A 22,293-nucleotide genomic window follows, 5' to 3' on the forward strand; every position below is an offset into this window, starting at 1 on the left:
TTGTTAAAGAATAATGTTGAGAGAAGGTGAAGGCATTTCTCAGTCCCCAGGGGCAAGGTGCCCCAGGGGATGTGCCAGCCCCAGGGTGGCAGCAGCTGAGGGTCCCCGGCAGGAGGACTCTCCTTCCCACCTACAAGACGTGGATTTCCAACCACTGTGCTGCCTTCAGCAAGGAACTTCCAATAAAGCATTTGCAAAGCTGAAAAGCACAGTTAAATAAAAATATTTTTGAACAAAACAAACACAACAGACTCGACTGTCTCAGTGCTCCCTCGCTAAGCGCTCCCCTACCACGGCTGCTGTTCCTGGCTCACGGATGCCTCCTGCACTTCAGCAACAGAAGTGAAACCATCTGGGACTGCAGCCTCCCCCCAAAGAACTGTGCATCATATGGACCTTGAAAAAGATTACATCTGTTTATTAATAGCAAAAATGGATACATTTGTCCTACATTTTGTTTTTAGAAATTTGATCATGTCACAAGCAATACCTGCGTGTACGTGGGTGGATTACAGATGTATATAATTTATTTTAACCAGGCTGTGAAATAATATGTAATCACATCTCTTCTCGTGATTGTACATAATACAGTAATTAAATGATGCCAGTCTACGTCATTCTCTTATTTCTAATCAAAGGAACCTGAAGCGTAACAGTCTTCTTTCCGGCTGATATGGCTCTTTATTTCTGTCACAGGGGAGACCTCCATCCCGAGGAGGGACGCTCTTCCAGCCGCAGAGACGGGCAGTTCAGATTCCGGGCCGGCCGCCGCGCCGCAGCGGTGCAGCAGTGCAGCAGCAGTGCAGCAGCAGTGCAGCAGTGCAGCAGCAGCAGTGCAGCAGCAGTGCAGCAGCAGCGCAGCAGCCCCGGCCCCGGCGGGCGCAGCGGCCCCGGGCGCGGCTCGTGGGCTCTCCTCGAGGCTCGGCCTCACTGCTGGCCCGACTTCTTCTCCTTCTGGAAGCTAAAGCTTGTTCTCCTGCTCAGTTTCCTTTGTTTCTGAGCAAAATAATCTGCTCTGGCTGTGCTCGCTCGCGACTCTAGGATATAGTTAACCTGCAAGACACGAGGTGGTGTTAATGTCACCCGAGGTGGGGGACAGCCCGGGGTGGGCAGGGACCCCCAGCCCACCCCTCAGCAGGCTCTGGTCTAACTGGTCCCAGCACAATGACGGCAGAGAGAGCCCAGAGTGCCAGCAGAGCCCTGGCCTGTCCTCCTGTGTCCCTGGTCCCATTTTGGGTCACCCAAACCTCTGGGGAAGGCAGCGAGCCGTGCAGACCCCCCAGTGCTGGGACAATCCAGTAATGAGCATCAATAAAGGACCTTATCAGCCTCAGTAAAAAGAATTCTTCCATTATGATGTTTGCATACTCAGCTAATCTCAGAGTTTCCCTGTGTTTTGGCACATTTTACTTGATGAAAGCATTTTAAAATGATATTTAACAAGCCTGCTACTCCCTAAATTTATTATCTCCAATGCTTTGTGATAATCTCAGAGATAATTTTAATGGAAGGTTAATGCAAGAATCAAAAAGATAAAAATGCCCTTTGGTCTGTCATTAGCTGGCTAATATGCTGTGGCTTAAAACTTGCACAATTTTATGCACTGTAGAGTGTTTCACTTTCATTGCATATTACAGCTTAAGGCATAAAAATATAGGGAATTTTCATGGTCAATAAAGTCTCAGTCCTTCTCACTTGATCATCTGAAAAGCCTAATTTGAAAAGTCTGATTTTTCTGCGCTCTCTAATGCTGATGGAATTGAAAACAAACCAGTGACTTGTGCATGAAACTAGATAATGTTCTATATAAACAGACTGCAACTTGGGAAAAAAAGTACTGCTCAATATTATTCCTCTCCTGAATATTCATGTTATTGACAGTAAACCTTTTTTTAACCTTTGTTTATGACCAGTCTCAGATGTGTGGAGTCACCAGCCCTGGAAGTGCTCAAAACCTGAGGAGATGTGGCATGGGGGTACTTGGGTAAAAGTTGGACTTGATGATCTTGGAGGTCTTCTCCATCCTTAATGACTCTGTGATTCCCTGATTCTGAGTGTTTGGGACTGCAATAGCTGATCTAAGATAAAGTGGGAACAGAAGAATTGGCCTAACAGCTCACAAATCAGAAACCCCTCAAACACACTGACCTCCTGTGTGATGAGTAAAAGTTACTTTATCGCATGTCAGTTGTTTAACAATCCTCTAAACTCCACACAGCCAATAAAAGCAAACATAACAGATGGTTCGCCAGAATTGCTGCTTTTGAATTTTGACTTGCTACGAAAGATGAACTTGTGGAAAATTCCATTTAATTTTTCAAGAGTGTAACAAAAATTTGTTTCCCAAAGCAAGGGAGTTTGTGTCTGTACAGAGCCCCAGGGAAAGCAAACAGTCCTGAGAAGGATTGGGGGGAGAAGCCCCTGTGTGCTGTGCAGGGACACCTGAGTGGGAGGTGTGAGGGGCAGGAGCACCCAACCCTGCAGGCACGGGGCTGCTGACCACGTGTCCAGAGGTGGAAACTACCCAGACACAACAAAATTTGGCAGTTTCCCATAAAATTCCACAGAAAATGGTGTCTCTATTAAAAAAGCACAAAAGGCAATGCCACACACAGACAGGCAGTGGCTGTGTGGCTGTTGGAAGGATGAATAAAACAACAGGCATGGAGCTGCCATCCTGGTAGGTTAAACACACCCCAGTGGTCCTCAGGCACTGCACCCTTGTGTGTTTCCAGAGCCCCTGAACACTCACATGTCTAACAAGTGGTAAAACACCAGGATTTTGGGTCACATTAAAATTTAATACTCACCTTCAGTACAATTTCATTGACAGTAGCAGCATCTGATTCGAAGTAAAGGTGTTTGTAGTCATGATTGCTTAGATATGTAAGTTTAAATATTGCATGACCTGCAAAGATAAGAAAAAAACTGCTTAGAATATTCCTGTAAAGTTTGAGCAGAGCTCGTTGCCTGACAGAAGAAAACCACAGATGGTGATCTCAGCGTACCATCAGCACGACAGAAGGAAGCAATGAAATGCTGACAGGCTTCTCATGTCATTTCAATTTAAGGCAAGTGGTGGCTTGCAGGAGCAGCTGAACTCCAGTCAATAAAGTTCCTTTTCCCATCACATCCCCACTGCAGGAAATGCAAAAATCCATCAAAAGGCTGGTTAGCTCTGCTCGGCCACACGGCGCTGCAGAGCCGGGGCCGCGCCTGGGACCGCTCACGGGCGGCCACCGCCCGCAGGAGGAGGCTTGTACCCAACAGAAAATGGCAATGACCCCCAGAGCCACGCTCCAAACCCCCCTCCCAAAACTGCTGCTGGTGGCCACGGGGAGCGGCACCGAGGGACGCGGCCGCGCCGCCACCGAACCCGCTCGGGGCTGGGATCGCCTGCCCACACCAAGGAAAATCAAATTAAACTCCAACTGTGACCTGCTGGCCCCTTCCTGCTGCTCGGGCCTCTGTCCCAAATGGGGGTTCCGGGTGCTGGCCGAGTGGCACACGGTGCTGGCCCGGGGCTGCCCTGGGACAGCGGCCCCGAGGAACGACTTACACACAAAGGGCTAACGTGGAACACGAAGGAAGGCAAAATATCCTTCACTTGTATGGATGCTGATGGCTTCAAAATTAAAATTAAATGTATTCTATACATGATACTTTTCCAACGGTTTTCTAATTTATTCAGTTCAACAGTCAAAGTTAGCAATCCATAAAGTAACAGCCACATTACTGTAAATCCAGGTCTTTCCTGCAGGAAAGCTAATTGGAAATCTTATTTACATTATCTAATTCTCCAGATTTCCAAAAAGTGACTGATATATGCTCAGATTGGTGGCCAGGAAATTTCAGATGCAAGTATTTTATTGTGGCATGTTAATTAAACACCATTATGATGCACTAATCTGGAATATAAATTCTGTATTGAAAAATTGGCTAATAATAATAATAAAAACCCAACCCTTTAAATCATTTGACAAATGATGCCTCAGTGGTACTAAAAATGCGGAATTCCAAGCTGGGAGCTCATCAGCATGTTAATGCATGCAGCTTTGCCTGTAACACAGCATCTTAATGATTCCAAAAGTGCCAGTGCACCACTCCTGGGGATGGGACACAGCACCGTGCTCCACCAGCTCCCACCATTTTCCTTGGACATTGAACATTCCACACTGGTTATCAGAAATGAAACTGGCACAAAACAGGGTCAGAGGATCCCAACGAGTTGCTGCATTTCGGGTTTTGGAAAATCACTGGGTAATTCTTGCTGTGGATCAAGACAAAACCTCTTCAGGTGCTCCTGGGAGCCCGGCCCTGCCTCGTGCCGTGGTGCCACCACGTGTCCCCAGGGCACTTCCCTGCCCAGGGCAGCGTTCCTGCTCCCACGGGCACTGCCTGCCCAGCAGGGCACTGGCCAAGCCTGGCTCCTGCAGGGCTCCCGGGGCCACGGCACCGATGGCAGACCCGGGGCTGTGCAGAGCCCACATCCTGCTGGCACTGGTGACTCCGTGGAAAGAAGCCAAGAAGACTTTTCCTTAGAAAGCCCCATTACAGCATCATGTTTATGGGCTCCAAGTCCACAACACACTACTTACAGCATGAAATATGAGTGCACTGAAATCCTAACTGGCACTTTGCTCTGCTACTCTTCTAGCCAGATGGAATTTATGAATTGTGAGATTGATTTCCATTTCCAAGAGTGCTTAAATATGTGATGTACCTCTTTCCAATAGAGCACCACCCCTGACAATTCTGAGATCAATAGGAGCCTCCATGGTGTGATGTTTCCGTGTGAGAGGATGGTAACAAACAGCAGCAGCTCGAGTGGCTCCTGCTGCACGTGATGGGGGATTTAAAGCAAATGCAGATGCTGCACAAGCAGCTGCTGCCATCACTCCACACCAACAGGGGCTGGGTGTTTGCAGGAACCTCAGTGCCCCGCAATCAGGATTAATCAGCTGCACAACAACAGAAAATCCACGTTATTCCTGACCACGTTTGTCTGTTAGAACAGTTATGGAAAGCAAATGGAATGACAGAAGCTCAGCAGCTTTTGCCACGGGGTAGGCACAGCCCACGGTGAGCTCGGCACAGCCAGGGGGTCTCGTGGCCATGCCCCTGGTGCCCCCTGAGCCCCCAGCCATGCCAGGGCCCCGCAGCAGAGCAGCACCTCCCCACTGCTGCCCTTGGCCCCGGCTCGGAGTGCTGATAACTCTCCCCAGCCCCACCACTAATGGGCTCCTGTGTGCTTACTCCTGGAGAGGAGCCTACAGCCCAGGGAAGGGCAGGATGCTAATTCACTGGGAATTCACCAAGGAGAGCTCATTTACTCCTCCAGCACCACGTCTCACGTTCAGCTGCTCTCCCCATCTCCTGATTTTTAGCACCACTGCACTGCCAACGAGGCGAGGGAAGAGGCCCTGCGGCGCTGCACTCCCGGCTCTCCTGGAGCTCCTGTGCAGCCCCCAGCTCCTCCACATCCCCACACAGCCCTGAGAAACCTGTGCAATTACAGCTCCACAACTACCGGCCATAATGTGCTTCTACAGGCAACAGTAAATCTGCTGCTAATTCCTGCAACCTTGGCAAGATATCTAAACCCTTGGTGGGCCCCACACTGCACCTGACACAGGTAGAAGAATAATCACACTAATCTAAGTAATCAACTCTTTTAATCAAAGTCCAAAAGATACATTTTTTTGCTTGGAAAACAAGGCTATTAATTTGCACAAGAAAAGATAAATTTTTACTGACTCTGCCAAGACTAGAAAGTTTTTCTTATTTCCCTCCCACCCCACAATTCAGCCCTCACCCAAACCCTCTCCTTGCCAACTCTTTAAACAGAACAGAATTAAATCCCTAATTAGATGGAGGATGAAAAGAATATTCATGAATTGGACAAAGCAGAAAACAAACAAACACTAGAAATGCAAATTTATGTTAATTTTTCAATATACCTTGATGATTGCTTTGTCATTACAGGGCCATAAGGCAGAAGTCAACAATTAAGAGTTATTAGTGGAATAAATAGCTGGAGAAGGACTCTCTGAAGAACAAAGCACTTATGGACATCGTCTGACATCACCGATTCTCACTGCTTCAGAAACCTCAACAGGCTCAAACCTTGAAATCTCTTCTCATGGGCCCAGAAAGGATGCAAAAGGGTTAGGAATATACCAGTAAAAGGCAAGGAATGAGGATAGCAAATTTCACATCAGCAATACTTTTGTACAAAGATATATTTCCCCCAAACCTGCACGAGATGGGGGAGCCTCTGCTCTGCAACCACTGCTGTGTTTCACCCAAAGCACTGGGGAGGGGCTCAGCTGTCTGAAATCTACCTGTGATACCCCAGAAATGATGCTGTGACCCTGGAGGAAGGCCTGAAGGGCCCACAAAGCTGCAAGAGTTGTGTTAGGGTTAAGAAACATCCAACACCCTACCTGACACCCTGTGGTAACAAAACACACTTCACAGGGGAGGTCACAAGTTGCAGCACGGCTGCAGTTGGATTATCCAGACGCTGCACCGAGCTCAGCCAGGGACAGATAGAACAGGGATGTGAACCTGCGTGTACAGGTGGGGCTAATCCCATTTCATGCAAGGGATATTTGTCCCAGAGGCACATAAGTTAGAGGCAGTGAGGGCAGGCAGCTCTGATGCCAGCGGAGTCACTGGTGGGTTCATGGTGGGCAGCCCGAGCCCAGGGGTGGATCTCCTCAAACCAGGGCGGTACTTAAGTGGGAACAAATGATAAGACTGTTAAGGAAAAAAATAGCAGCTATGGTCCAGCTGGCTTGCCCCATTCTCTCAGGCAGCAGCATATTCCATGATCTCTTTTCCTCCAACCCTTTATGTTCCACTGTAGGCTTGGTGCTCAGCAGTGCTAGTAGAGGGTGCCATGTGTCCAGATGTCCTGAAAACAGAGCTGCAATTAAAGTGCAGCACACACCCACTTTTGTGTCAAACTGTGGCAACTACTCACACATCTGGATTCTTTTCTCCCAAAGCCTTTTGCTTCTTCTTTAAATTATTATCAGAGGCAGAATACTAATGAAGATTTTTGCAAAAATGCTGAAAATTGAGGTGCAACTCGGGGTTGCCCAAAACCTCTTTACCAGCAACCTTGTTTGGGGAAAAAAGATAAATAAATCAAAATGCAGTGTTTCCACATGGCAATCGGCTCCTCCACTGCGTCTGCACCTCATCAATCACGCATTGTCTGCCGGAGAGGCGAGCCTTGTAAATGTCACATCCACTCAGGCCCGAGGAGAGGCGAATCAAAATGCAGCGAGGAGTTTTAATTGGATAGTGTAATTAAACTAAAAAACCCCAGCAGAATAGCTTTGACAGGATAGATGAAGACCCCTTTTAATAGGGCTACAAAACAGATTTGTTAAAAGGATGAGGCAATGCGCGCTCCTGATTGCGCTCAGGAGAACTTTTACGAGCGGCTGGCGGAGGGGCCGCGGTTAATCAGCACCGAGCGCTCCAGTGCCCGGCTGCTGCCGGCCCTGCCAGGGCAGGGCAGCCCCGCTGCCAGCCCTCCTCTGCAGGGACAGTCCTGCCGAGCTGCACGGAGCCATCTGTGCCCGCTGCCGTGCCGCACCCTGCCTGCACGGCGCGCCCGGCCTCCTCCTCCTGCTCCACACTTGGGTGCTCCCCTCACTGCAAGCCTGAAGTCTGGGAACGTTCTCTCTGCTGAACCTGGTTTCTGCCTTTTGGCCAGAACCTGTGACTAGTCTCCCATTGAGCAGGGATTTTACTGTGTTATTTCTTGCTCCGCTGTGGGAGCGGGGATATCGGGATCCAGCACTCGGTATTTTGTGCACCAATTGCAGAGCACACACTGCCTCTGCTCTGGCCCCACTGCAGGCTCTGAGCAAACCTGCAACAGCTCTGTTTGAGCTCCCAGAGCAGCAGGAACCCAACGCCTTCCCAACATTTCCTGGGTATTTTCAGCCCTTCCACATCCCAACAGCAAATTCATTAAATTAGGATTACCCAGTGTGCATAATCGGGATGAACTGGATGCTGAACTAAAACATCAAATACCTTTAGCTTTAAATGAAAACTACATAAAGGGGGTTCAGGCATTGCTCTGGCTATCACTTGCAGCCAGGGTGAATACTGCTGGAAAAGCTATTTTCGTGCAGATGTGGAATTCAATGGGAAAGACTGACTCGTGTAGCAACATCAATCAAAACGTCGGCTGGGCTGGCAGCTCTCGACAGTAAGGCAGGTTCAAAGGTCACGGGATAAAGAAAAAGCCAAGCTCTGGTTCAGCTCTAATATCTCCTCGCTGGAAGTCTTACCGAGGTACCTGCCCCCCTTCTGCACTCGCGGCTTTCATTAATCTTCTTGCCATCTTTTTTAACTAGTCATGCAGAACCGCTCGATAGCGAGACATATAATGGGGAGGCCCTGTGCCTATTACCAGGTTAACACTCTGTTAAGCCCCAGTGCAACAATGGAATCAGAATTTAAAGGAAATCTTCAGCTGCAGGGTGCAAAGCGGGCAATTAAATTACAAACTGAAGTTACCCATGTACTCCATGACCTACGGAACACCTTTGCTCAGACTTACCTTCCTACCGAGGGTATTTTGACAAAACAACTGAGATGTCTCTGCTTCATGAAAACAAAAAAAAAAAAAGGCAGATAAAGGATCACAGAGAATGTTGCTTCAGTGTTTCAAGTAAATTGTCAAACAAATCCAATTTCTGCAGCTCGTGTAAAGCACAGCTGATCAGGTGTGGTGGCACGAGGGCTCTGCACTCCCTGCCCAGCTCGGCCATGCCCGGCAGCCCTGGACATCCATCACAGCCACTCGGGCACAGAGCACTGCACACAGCAGTGGGCAGTGACACTGAAGTTTCTCCCCCGTCCAAGTAATGTAAGAGACATTACCAGAATCAGATTTCCTTTAAATTACACTATTGCAAAGGGATATAATTATATTAAATGTATTATGTTGCTTCCTTAAGACTTTATATTATGTACACTTAATTGAGATACAAAGCTCTTTTCAGCTATAAAAATGACAACTACTTTATTAAGGCTTAAATCTTATTTGTCCATGATAGGATGCTTCCTTTCAAGACTCAAAACATTCAGAATCTCTCGTGATAATCAGGCTGAACCTGATTTAAAGAAGATGTTCGTGCCCGGTGTTGTCAGGTTCTAATGGCATCGAAGCAAGCCAGCAGGGCCATTAACTCTCCCCTCAGTCTAAATCCAGGGAGTCTGATTTAATTTACAAATAAAACTTCAAATTCTGACCCAGGGCTACTACAAGGGCAAACAAAAATCATCAGCCATCCCTGTCCACAGTCCCCCCACTAATGGCAAATGAGATGCCAGAGCTTTCTGTTTTCATTTTCTGCCCTCACTGAAGGCAGCTCTGAGCTCTGTGAACTCTCAGCACAGGAAAACTCAGCCTGTCCAAAACAGCTCTGAGCAGTCCATCAATGTTCCCACCACGACAGCTCTGAAGCTGCTGAGCCCTTTCACACACTCAGGTGCCACCAACGCTTCTCTGCAGGCCCCAGTGCAGAGGGGAGCAAAGAACACCTGCACAAGATCTCACTGCAGCCCCACGCTGCTCCAGCTCTCACCCTCCATTCCCAACCCCCCTTGCCCTCACTAAAAAGTAGGGGGCTGCTCCAAACCCTTCACCTCTTCAGAGCCACCAGGACAGAGCCCAGCCCAGCAGAGCCCAGCCCAGCAGAGCCCAGCCCAGCAGAGCCCAGCAGAGCCCAGCCCAGTCCAGCAGAGCCCAGCCCAGCCCAGCAGAGCCCAGCAGAGCCCAGCCCAGCCCAGCTGGTTCTGACCCCTCTGAGGTGCCTGGGGAGGGAAGGCAGCCCCAAACCCAGAGCCCAACACAACGGGACAAGCACGAGCACTTCTGAAAGAGGAGATGGAGCAGGTTTGTGTTACAAGAGATAAAAACATGAAAACAAAATATATTGCAGAACTCAAAGACCTTATCGCTACTCAGCCTCTCTTTGCAATAATTCATTCAAGAAAGATCCGGGAATAATTTTTGATGTAAACTCTGCTACAAACATACATCACCATGCTGATAAAAATCACAGACAAAACTTGTGAAATACAGTGAGTTTCATTCCTTTATGCTACTAAAATAACTTTTTTCCATTTAAAATTCAAAAGATACTGATCTGCTGTTCAGTTCCCCAAAATGCATCATTCTGAGATGTCACACTAAAAGTCTTTTCTGCTGGCCTAAAATAATGACTTTTGGAACATCTTTAGTGAGTTGGGAAAAGGTCAGCAGTTTCAGCAGGAAGTATTTTATCCTTTTGGAACTGTGCTGAACCATTATTTAGTAGGAGAAGTTTAAGATTTTCACACAAAAATGAGAAAATAAGCCCCTCAGTACTGCCATGGTTGCCTTGGTTGCAACCTGTCAGTGTCCTCTCCAAAGCCCCTGTGATTCCTCACTCAATGGTTCTCATGTGCAGGTACTGCCCTCCTGCCCCTGGGCTCTGTTTGGGATTGAAACTCCTGGGTTGGCAGGATTTGGGTACAAACATAATTCCCCACAGCAGCAGGTGCTGCCTCTGGGGCTGGAGAGCCCCATCCTGGCAGGACGAGGTCCTGGCAGGATTCCCCATCCTGCCCCATCCTGGCAGGACGAGGTCCTGGCAGGATTTACCAGCACAAACTGGCCCTTCCTTGCACTGCACACAAAATCCTCACGTGTTTCAGACTGCCAGGTCATTGAGGAAGCTTCTCCTTGGGATTGTGCCTACCCAAGGACCATGAAATCTTGATGGAGAGACAGAAAAGGAAGACAATGACTAAACCAAGAACATGGAGTAGGAAGGGGTAATGAAGGGGAGAAGGATATAGTTCAATAATTGCTGATAAAATCTGTGGCAGCCATAAATTTACTCTTCCAAGAGAATTCAACAGATCATTACCTCTGTAAATATGTATCACATAATTCTCCCTCTCTGTCACCTTGCAGATAAGTACTTAATACCAGCATCTCACTACCCTGCAGAGGCACAAGTGCAATAAAATCCATCTGAGCTTTTGAACTGCAGTCACTTTTTGAAAGTAGACAGTTCCATTTTGGCCCCACGGGGAGCCATTGCCCAATTCTCCCAGGGCCCATCCTGTGCTTTTTAAAACAACTTTCCCAGACAGAGACCCTCATTCCTCTACTGACACAACAAGCAGAAGCCCTTGCTTTTGGAGTTGCACTCCACGAGCCAGCTCTGAGCTCTGGGCAATGACTGAGCTGGGATGTCCAGCCTGTCCCCAGACCTGCTGTCCCTGCTGTCCTGGCCCAGTCACTGGCACAGAATGTCCAGAGTGGCACCTTCAATCCCGGGGACCCTGCAGCCATGGCTGGGGCAAATCCAGACTGAGCTGACACCTACTCTATGTCCCAGATCTCCAGTTGCACCAAAGACATTTAAAACCAGCCTGGAAGCTAAAAAGTGACAAAAAATTGCAATTATGTTGAAACATGGATTCGCTGGCTGTGCTGCAGGGCTGGAGACAGCTGGGCAGAGCCAGTGTTCCCTCGGTGTCACAGTGGGCAAGAAACACTGAGTGATGCCATTAGCTGAGAGCAGCATCAAAGGACACTCGTAAAATGTGTGTCTGTTTATGCTGTGTTCTCTGTAACAGAACTGAGTCAGATTAAAAACATCCTGTAATGAAAAAAACACACCTATAGAAAGAAAAGGACATGGTAGCAATAATTCTTTGGACATGGAGCACATCCAGGGAGGCAGAGAAGAGAGAACATAAATAAAAAGGACTACTCACTTGGGCTTTTTTCTTCCGCAAGGTCACAGGCACAGAGGAGTTCAGAATCGATTGAAATGGGTTTCTGCTTAATCCAAAACTTAGTGCTGGCCTTCTGATTAGTAACAGGGTCTATCTCTACCTTGTCTCCAGAAATACCTGAGATGAGAAAGAATAGAGAGCCACAAGAGTGATCTGTTTAACCGATTTCATATCAGCCGTTTGACACACTTTATAAATCTTAAATGGGCTGAAGGTATATTGCCCTTCTGGGCTTTCTGAAAGCAGGGGAGCTTTTGAAACCAGAAGCAAATGGTTATCAAACTGCACTGATAATCTGCATTTTATTCTCCTGCATATGCATACCAAAAGAAAAGAAATATCACAGAAGAGATTCTTCTAAAAGCATACAGAGCTCTCCCGGAAGCAGTAGCTACACGAGCAGTGAGATTTATAGGAGATAGTGCTGGTTTTGCAGTCACCACTGCTCTGTGTAACAGACACTATCTCCACCCACCCCGCTCCATCTGCTGCACGGCAGACATGCAATCACAGAATAACAGAACCAGAGGTGCAGAACGTGCTGAGTGGGAAGGGACCCATCAGGATCACTGAGCCCGAAGCTGGCCCTGCACAGGGCACCGCAACAGCCCCAGCTGGGCCTGAGAGCACTGTCCAAATGCCTCTTGGACCTGGGCAGGGCTGATGCTGGGAAGCCTGTTCCAGAGCCCAGCCCTGCTCTGGGTGAAAATCCTCTTCCTGACAGCCAACCTACATGTGATATCCATACCTACATGTGATAGCCAACCTAAATGCGATATCCATACCTACATGTGATAGCCAACCTACATGTGATATCCATACCTACATGTGACATCCAACCTAAACGTGCCCTGACTCAGCTTCAGCCGCCTCCTTGGGTCCGCTCACGAGGGCAGAGATTGGCCCCTGCCCCTCTGCTTCCCCCCGTGAGGATCTAAAGCTCAGAGCAGGTCTGACCTCAGCCAAAGCACCCTCACCTGCTCCTCATGAGACGTCCCCTCCAGGCCCTTCCCCACCCTCCTGGCCTCCTCTGGGCGCTCTCTAATGGCTTCATGTCCTTTTCACACTGTGGTGCCCAGAACTGCACACAATAACCAAGGTGGGGCCACACCAGTGCACAGGGCAAGGAGGATCCTGCTGGAACCAGTTCAGGAACTGAACAGAGCTGAGCAAACTTCCCAGGCAGCTTTTCACATCTAGGTGTGCAGAGCCTTAAAAACAATGATGTGTCTTCAGGCATGAGTTACAGGCTGAAGCTCGTGAGACATCAACAAAAGGAAGCAAATAGGGAAAAAAACTATTTAAATATAATTTAACTCTTGCATCTCTGGAAAAAAAGCAGAAAACATTCTCCCTCCTGAGGGTTCTGACGAGGCAGGAGCCCCTGGCCTGAGACCAGGCCAGCCTTGCCCACCCTGTGGGTTATGGGAGCACCCCACTAACCCAACAATGCATTAAACACACCTCACATCAGAGAGATCACATTGCAATTAAACAATGTATCAAGAGTCCAATTAACACCCAGGCTTCTGGAACTCACTAATATGAGTAGGCTGAGCCTGTATCTGGAGCCCATTTTGGTTTGTGATTTAATTTTGGACAGATTATGTAAAATCAGTGTTGGTGTTTCACTGTAATGGTTCATTATTCCAAATGGTATTTGCTGGAGTTTAAGGAAAATATGGAAGTTGATGATACAAAGTCTCATTTTCTCACAAAAAAAAAAAAGTCAGGGGAAGTTCTAAAAATAAAGGTGCAAATTCTTGGTGTGTGAGGGCTGTTCCCCATCCTTTCCTCTAAGAGCATCACCCCTATAAATATCCTCCAAAAAATGTCACTGTTTGGTCCTGCAACTTCAGAATTCACAGTCAGTCAATACTGTTAATGCACCTTGTTAATTTGATAGGATTTGTCAGGTAACTCCACTGGAAAATTATATAAAACTGTTCCAGATGAACAGATGATAGTGACATGAATTAAAGTGATAGAACAATAGTGGAATATAAACCAGAAATGACACCCAAAGTGGCTGTTGATTTATTGCCATCCTGAGTTTGGTTCTGGGCTTCCATGTATATTAGTGCTACAAATCTGGGTCCATTTAGCAGCGAGATGCTCATACATACATCACCAGCTCCTGCTCCAAGCCAAGGTCACTCCCCATTGCATCAATCTTCTCAGCAGAGGCTACTTCACCATTTTGTAACCATCTCAGATGGAACAGACTTCCTCCTCTTTCATCTTTTTTTTATCATGTAAAATACACTTTAACTTCTATTATTTTTATCTGCAAATTGTTGCTGTATACTTCATCCATTATTTCTGTATCTCGACATCGCTGGCTGAAGCTCACCCACATCCAGAGAGTACATTGACAAAGAATGTTGTCTTTTTTGTGTTATTGTTCTCACAATCTGGATGTGTTGAAACCTGAAATCAAAACAGTATTGTGTCTGTGGCTTCTGCAGTCTCTGTCTTGCAGCACAAATCACTCATACTAAAGACCCAAGTAAAAATGTTCCTTCTCCTATTTTTTAAATTCATTCATTTTGTCAAAAGACATGCCATCAATGTATGTGTCCAGTAGCAGTGTTGTGTTCTTGCTCCCTTTGCTGGGGTCTGCAATTGCCCCCTCTCCTTTCTGAAATACTGGCCAGCAGTTGTTTTCCCAGACAATAAGCTCCTGTTAGTTGTGCTAATGTAATACACAAGTGAATGTGTCTTATTCCTCCACAACACGATAGAGCCTTTGTAAAACTGCTGAGAGTGCTGCTGTGTGTGCATTACCCTGTGATATGGGCTGAAACACAAACCCCAGACCTGAAACTGCCACCTTAAATGCAATAACCCCATCACTCAGAGCTGGGCACTCCTCCCGTGGCCATCCACATATCACCTTTTACTACAGATAGTACTGTACATACTGCACAGTGTACAGAAAATCAAATTTACTCCCATGTTTTTCATAAACCTTGTCTCAAATTCAATGATCAGGCCTTAAAACAGCTAAAACATTTCAAAAAGTGCAATCCACTCCTGCACAGCCACTGACACCATTGATCTGCCAACAAGGAGCAAGGGCATGACAGAGGATTTTTGGGGTCCTCGAGAAACACGTGCCCTGCTAAGGCTGCTGCCCAGAACTGATGGCACAAAAAAGCTGCAAAGAAAAGTCTTTGCAATTGGCCACCACCAAACTGCTGGAGAACAGCCCCCAGACCAGTCACCACCACTGAAGACAAAAAATTAGCCTCTGTTTTTTCCATTTCAGGGAGGAAGAAGCAGTCTGTCACTCACATAAACACGTAACACTCATCAGGCCAAACCCAAACAGCCCCTCAGTCCTTGTTTTGCCAATCTTGATCTTCTAATATCTTTTAAAAATTCAGGAGGAAGCCCAGCAACTTACTCAGACTTTATAGAATGATTTTGGTGTTCTACATTTGCCCAAGGTCTGAACACCCTGCTGGGGTTTTCTTTGATTAAAAAAAAAAAATTAGATTATAAAACCCTATTGTCAGTGCACTGCCATCAAAATCACACAAGTTCACAGATTGTTAGAAAAGGGAAATTTTATGGTCCTTACAGCACTGGGCAGGGTCAGCTCCTCCACTGCTGCACAAGTTAAGCCATTTGTTTCATTTAACAGCTCTTCTCCCTTAACCATTTATCTTTAGTGATCTGTCATGACCTTTTCAAGCTCTCATTTCTGACACTTCCCAGATACAGTGAGTCAAACTTCACTGGAAGCAAACTATCACACCCCGAGAGTTTGCTCAAGGCAGCGAACGTGCCCAGCACTGCCCTGCTCCAGCACCAGCAGATAAATCCTGCCTCAACTAGACAGCTCAAAATAAACCCAAAAAGCCTCTTCTGTGAGAATTTTACACACAAGTACTCTCCCATCTGCTTCAGGATGGAAGAATGAAGAGACTGTAGTGACAATAATACAGGAGTCGGTATCGTTTAACAATTCCGAATTCTACAGAATAAATGTATTTTGTAAACATTACGGCACTTAATATCTTACTGCTGAATCATTTCTTTATGGAAGTATTTGCAGGAATGTCACAGGTCACCTACCAATGCATCATTAATCAAATTTTCACAATTTAAACACAAAGATAAAAAGCCATTCAATCATTTTAAAACAGTAATGGGGCTTTTATAATACAGGATTCTGTCAGCCCTTGGCCTTCAGGTTTTCAAAAGCATTCAGCAAGCCAATAAGGACAATATAAAACCTTTAGAGAATGCTCATTTATTTTGTTCCACCTCAAATTTCCACTAGGTCGTTAAAAATCTTTCAGTCTCAGAAAAGGAAAAACCCAATAACTCCCAATTTTGCAAAGCCTCATTTAAAAATAACAAAACAGTTGGCAAGAAGCTTTCCATTAGGAAGCCTAGACTGGAAAAAAGAGACGAGGTCATTAAATAATGGCCTTCGTTCAGAGGCAACATGTGCAACTGATTGGGGATAATAAAAATACTGAAGCATTTTCAAGGGAAAGCAATATTTTTAACTGCTGAAATGCCAGCAACACTTTCACATGCTCCCTGAGAAAATGGCCCAAGGTGACAATGATTGCTGCAGAGCGGCAGGGGCGGCTCTGGCCGTGCATTACCTAACTGCACGTCCGTGGTGAACCGCAGCCGGTGGATCATGCTGACTTTGAAGGACTTGTAGTGGTGGCTGCTGAGCATGTCCTGCACCGTGGCAATGTCGATCTGGGGATCCTCCTCCGAGACCTCTTCTCCTCTGGAACCTGCAAGACAATGTCAGGGTCCTGAAGGGAGGTTTGGCTCGGGGCGTGCACCACGGGGGCTGCCCGGGGACTCTGAGTGCTCAGTCCCTGCCTTGGCACAAGGAAATGCCACCCTCCACCTGGGCCAGCCAGCAGGGCACCGGGGCCACGCTGACAGACACCTCTGGCCACACCGTGCTGGTGGCACGGGCAGCCCTGACCAGGGGGATGAGAGGGGACCCTGCTGGCCACCCACCCTGCCACCCAGGAAGGAGCCCAGAGCTGCCCAGAAGTCCCCCCAGAGTGTCTGTCCCCAGAGCTGTCTGTCCCCAGAGCTGTCTGTCTGTCCCCAGAGCTGTCTGTCCCCAGAGCTGTCTGTCTGTCCCCAGAGCTGTCTGTCTGTCCCCAGAGCTGTCTGTCCCCAGAGCTGCCCCCTCGATGCCAGCACAGACCTCCCACGTCCCTCGGGCACGCTGATGTGAAGCTGCACTTCATTTACTGATTAGTATTCTCATTACCACTGCAGGTACTGCCTTTATAAAAGGCAACAACTCATTAAGCCAAAATGCCAATTACTGAAAAAATATAACACGCTTTAAAGATTTTTTACATTTTATGACGTTGGATTAACACCAATTTCAACATTACTATAATGCAGTATATAATTGCACAGAGTAATTTCGATGCCAGCTGCTAATAAAGCACCTCAGCTCGAAATGATCATTCAGATGCTGGTAGATAAAGTGGCATAAATATGTTTGAAAACTGATTTAGCTTCTTACAGGAGATCCTGAGGAATGACACGTTTTGTTTAATATCCTGGCTAATGTAGTCCTAAAAGCTGAACGAACTGCCAGTTCAGAGAACTAAATTTGCTGCAGGAGATTAATGAAAACTTTATATTTTGCTGAAATTTTAATAATGGGAAGATGAGATGACGGAGTTTTAGTACAGATCTTAAAGCTCCAGCAAAGCAGGTACCAACTTGTCAGATTTTTCAGTATTAATTTTGCTTGAGACTTGTACTGTTGGAGCATCCTCAGCACTACACCACTGTGAGCATCTGCTGTTAAATGAGTCCAAAACCACACGGGGAGCATAAAGCAGGAGATCCCCAAGTCACAGAATTTCACCACAGCTTTCCCAGCGCTGCCCTTCTCACACACCCTGGGCCTTTGGGGAAGGGGGACACCGAAGGGTTAAGCTACAAATTGGGCTGTGCCATTCGACTTGAAAGGATTCCAAAAATCAAATTAAACAGTCTCCATGTGAATTTATGCAGAGCCATCTTAACACTGCAACCACTCCGTGCTCCAGAATGACAAGATAAATTGTAATGGCTCCTTCCGAGACATTACAATGCATTTTGTCACAGACCCCTGTGTTAATGTCTCTATACCATGGATTATCATAATGTATCATGTCAAACCCTCATGCTGCACTACTCCAAAGATACACTGAGATATGTCAAACTTTTTGGTGCACTTGAAAGCATCTGGAGAGCGGTGGCGCGGCAGTGCCTGGCAGCGAGGCAGGAGGGTGGCAGTGGCACTGCTGCCCTGCCAGCCGGGACCCCACAACCCTGTCCCCTCCCTGTGTGTCACAGTGGCACCTGTGCTGGCACAGGAGCTGTGACATGGCAGAACTGACCCCTCACCTGGCCCTGGGCTGCCCATGTGAGACATTAACACAGCCCCAGCTCAGAGCTGAGTCCCCGTGGAACAGAGCGAGATCCGTCAGTCTCACTGAAACCCTGAGTTTCAAACGAGAGCAGCAGCAATGGAAAAAGAACACCAGCTCCACGAGCTGGGAGCCAGGCAGAAGCCAAGGCAGCAGCCTCCTCCCACGGGGACCCAGCTAAACCAGGAGCCTCCTGTGACAGGGACCCCTGCCAGCACCGAGCACAGACAAAAATGGCACGTTGGGAGCACCACAGCTCGGAAATGTCACATGCAGCCTCTTGGAGAGAAGTGAACCTGCACTTCCTCGATAAAACAACAAAACACAAAGTTAACTGCACTGCAAAAATGTCCCTTATTACTTTAATGTACTAGAATATTGCTTAATGAAAGTTCTTAATTGCAATACAATTAATTACATACACAGAGTCCCCAATTACATTTTCCAATAAGACATTGGCTTTGCTATAGGTCTAAAGGCACTAAACCAATTTTAATATATTAAGACCAATTTCCCTTGAATACTAATTACTATCTAATGATAAAATGAGAAAGAGGAACTTTCCAGAAGTAAGATGGCAAGAATAAAACTAAATTAGCCATGAGCGGCTTCCTACCACACATAAAGGCATTTCACATTACAAAGTGCAGCTTTCAGTTTAAAGATAAATCTTTGTGCAAGTTAAAAGTTCTGCACACTGGAAGCAGTTTATTAGCTTGAATGCTATTAGTAAATGCTGCCTGGAAAGGGGATTTCTCCATACATATTTCTTAATAATGGAAAGTTTTTGTTTCATTTAATACCCTGAAATATAAACTTTCTCTTTGCCCAAAGGAATGTGGCTGCTCTTCTCCCAGGAGATGCTTGGCATCATCCATATATATATTTATAAATTACTATGAGACTATGAAGAGCACATTTACAAGTAATAGCTGTTACAACAGTTTTTTTCTAACTGGCATATCAAAGCTAAAAGTATTTCAAATCAAGACAGAATGCCCAAAGTGAATGTTTCTGTTTGCTGATAGGATTGTCAAGCCATTATTTTATTAATAGTGCGAAACTGTCAATATTTCCATGCCAAAAGACAGCTCCTAAGCACCCCAAAATCCATTTTCTGACGGTGCAGGGGGGAGGCAGGCTCTGCAGGAGCCAGGGGCTGTGAGTGATCTCACAAACTGCGCCGTGCCGGAGCCCCTCGTGCCGAGCCAGGAGCCAGCCCGAGCAGGGACAGGGCAGGGTCACCCTGCCTGGGCAGTCCCACCCCAGCAGGGCTCCGGGGCGTGCTCCTGGATGGGCACCACGGACTGCTGACCCGGGCAGGAGTGCTTCAGCGTCGGGAATTTGGGAATTTGCACCCAGCAGCCTCAGGGATCCGTCCCACACCTCTCCAGGGCTTGCTCGGTGTCCCCTGGCCTGGGAGGGAAGGGAGCAGTGCAGCACAAGGACTGCAGGAGGGAAAAGAGTCCCCTCAACACTCTGACTGACATTTATTTTGAGCCAAGGCTCCCGAGGCTGTCCTGGAGCAGGGCAGACTGACTGCCTCCTGCTACACCCCTGACAAACTTCCAACAGATCTGCTCTTTCAGTAATGGTGCAACCTGAGCCCAGCTACTGAGGAGAGCAAAGACCTGCAGGAGACACAGCTACAGGCCACAGCCTGGATTCCTCCACAGATGATGAATATACATTAAAAATGCAGTAGCTACAGTATTCTTTTAATTACGGAACCTGGGTTTAAAAAAAATGTTATTTTAAATCACAAGCAAAACCCATGGAAGTATGACTAGTGAGCATCATTTCATAGATTAAAAATCAATACAAAAATAATAGGTGGGATGCAGACGTCGGGGAATTCTGGCTTGTGGAAGAGCACAACTCGATTAGGGAGGTCAGAATTGCTCCATTTCCTCAGCACAGCCCCCCTGCTCCCTCTTGCCAAGGTCTCTCTACAGTTCCTCAGAACCATCTTATGCAGAAATGAGCCAGGAGCAGGGGGAGTATTTTGGGAGCAAGTCCCACCACACAGAGAGCAGCAGCCAAGGCTGTGAGGCCAATCCCAGCCCAGCAGCACTGGGAGCTCGTGCTGGTGTCTCACTGGTGCTCACTGCTGCAGCCAGGGCTGCTTTGGGGATGCTCTGCTGCCACTCTGGGCTAAGATGCAGTTGCTGTGGCCAAAAAGCACCAATTGAAAGGTTTAACCTTTGCACAGAAGGAACAAATTCTTCCTCTACTTGAAGCAGGCTCTTACTATGGCTGTGTGCAGTGCTATTGGCTGAGGGCAGGACTGTCACTGGTTTTACTCGTTCGTACAATCAACAGTTTTACACAAAATGGAACGAAAGAACACCAAACCTGAGAGCGTGGCTGTTGTAAAGAATGAAAAATGGATCAAAATGCCATGGGGAACAAATGCAAATCAATGTTAAATGTCTATTTTTAAAGTTTCATATTCTTTCAAGTAAAGAAATAAATCAGGAAATAAATATTAGGATCATTAAAATAGTAATAGAATAAAAATATTTGAGCAGAGCTGGAGAGATGATTATTTGTCTGGCACTTCAAAAATCATCAAACTGCTGTAGTTATTTCTGCATGGCTAATTTCTTTAAATTGTATTAGAAAACCCCAGTGCCTCTGACAGCCACACTGACACGGCACAACACCCTGCAGACCAACCCCTCGACTCACTGAGCAACGTCTGCAGCACAGACAGGTTCATATTTCGTGTTTTTCAGGGTTGGTCATAACTTTACAGAGCAGTTTAACAGCAAAAGATTAATCATGAAGTGATAAACAGGATGCAGACTATTTACTAAAGGTATGAAATCCATCATTTCCCTCTGGAATATTGTTTTGGCACCACGGAGAAGTGCCTCGGGACAGAGAGTCTCGTCAAAATGTACTTGCCCAGACAGTACAGCTAGTGTTCCAAAATACATAACTTATGTGAGTTTAAGCAGTTTACAAGAGCAAAAGTGAAAAGGGGAAACATACTGTTCTCCCGGACAAGGCAGAATTCCAAAGTGCTCTGGCTCTCCAAGGTACAGTCTAAATCTACTGGGACATTAGGTTCACTCTGCTTCTCCAGCCGATACTGAGGACCTGAAACATAAAGTAACTTGTAAAATCATCTGTTTTCTAACACAGCGATGGCTTAGCACGTTCAACTAACACGAGGTTCCTCGCAGCCCAGGAGCACAGCAGGGTGTTGATGCCTCAGCCCTGTGCCAAGGAAGGGCCCTGTCAGCTGCTGGAGGATGGTGTGGAAGGAAACAACACATTCCTGCTGTCTCCAGCTGTCCCCTGACCTGCCAAACCCCTTCCAACACTCCCACCTTGTCCCTACACCAGGGGAGGTGCACCAAGCCCCTGCCTGGAGTGAGAACCACCCCTCAGACCTCGCTGGACGCCCTGGGGGCATTTTTGGGGCATCTTTCCTGGGTGAAGAAGCTCCCAGTGTTTGCTCCCTGCTGCTCCCATCCCTCTTGCCTGCACAGAGCACTGGGAAGCACCTGGGAAGGAAATCAGCCCTTCCTTATGGACTGCATCACACGGAGGGACAGATGCTGCTGCTTTGAATGAATTATTTTCACATTTTGACAGTAGATCCTGAAGGTTCAGATGCCAACTTCTTTCTTCCCAACCAAATCCCCAAAGTAAGGATAATACCACTTTAAAAGCTGTTTTACAACTACAGAAAACGTTTAAAAAATTGTTTTCACAAAAACTAGGCCATTAAAAAAATCTAGTTGAACGGATCCTTAAACTACATGCCTTAACTGGAACAAAAGCAGGACACTGACCCCATGGGTGAAGCCCCACGAGCCAGTTCCAGCCCTGCTGTCCTGACAGTGGCCGGGAGAGGCCCTGGCAGGGTGGGGGAGACCCAAGTGCACCAAGTTCCAGGGGGGACCCCGAAGAAGAAAAGCCAAGGGCAGGAGCTGGTGGGGCCAAAGCCCTCCCGTCCTCGCTCCACTCCTGCGCACACCTGGGAGCTGACGTGCACACCACGTTCTCAGCTGTGTATTTTCCACAA

General features: G+C 47.2%; 1 protein-coding gene across 7 annotated transcripts in view; it reads right to left on the reverse strand.

Annotated features, from left to right (window-relative positions):
• Nucleotides 1-393: 393 nt before the first annotated feature.
• The window catches only part of MAPKAP1 (MAPK associated protein 1), a 78,889-nt gene continuing 56,989 nt past the window's right edge, over nt 394-22,293 (reverse strand). For 5 of the 7 annotated variants that reach the window (XM_030286461.4, XM_072936503.1, XM_030286460.4 and 2 more), the window contains 5 exons: nt 21,252-21,359; nt 16,455-16,595; nt 11,809-11,946; nt 2,811-2,908; nt 394-1,053 (listed from right to left, as the gene is read on the reverse strand). In XM_030286461.4, coding sequence (XP_030142321.4) covers nt 928-1,053; nt 2,811-2,908; nt 11,809-11,946; nt 16,455-16,595; nt 21,252-21,359 — 611 coding nt within the window. In that variant the 3' untranslated portion in view covers nt 394-927. The remainder of the gene's footprint in view (nt 1,054-2,810; nt 2,909-11,808; nt 11,947-16,454; nt 16,596-21,251; nt 21,360-22,293) is intronic. The other 2 variants (XM_072936504.1, XM_072936502.1) reach the window with 1 other exon arrangement.

The sequence above is a fragment of the Taeniopygia guttata genome, chromosome 17 (genome assembly GCF_048771995.1).
Source record: "Taeniopygia guttata chromosome 17, bTaeGut7.mat, whole genome shotgun sequence".
Lineage (NCBI taxonomy): Eukaryota > Metazoa > Chordata > Aves > Passeriformes > Estrildidae > Taeniopygia > Taeniopygia guttata.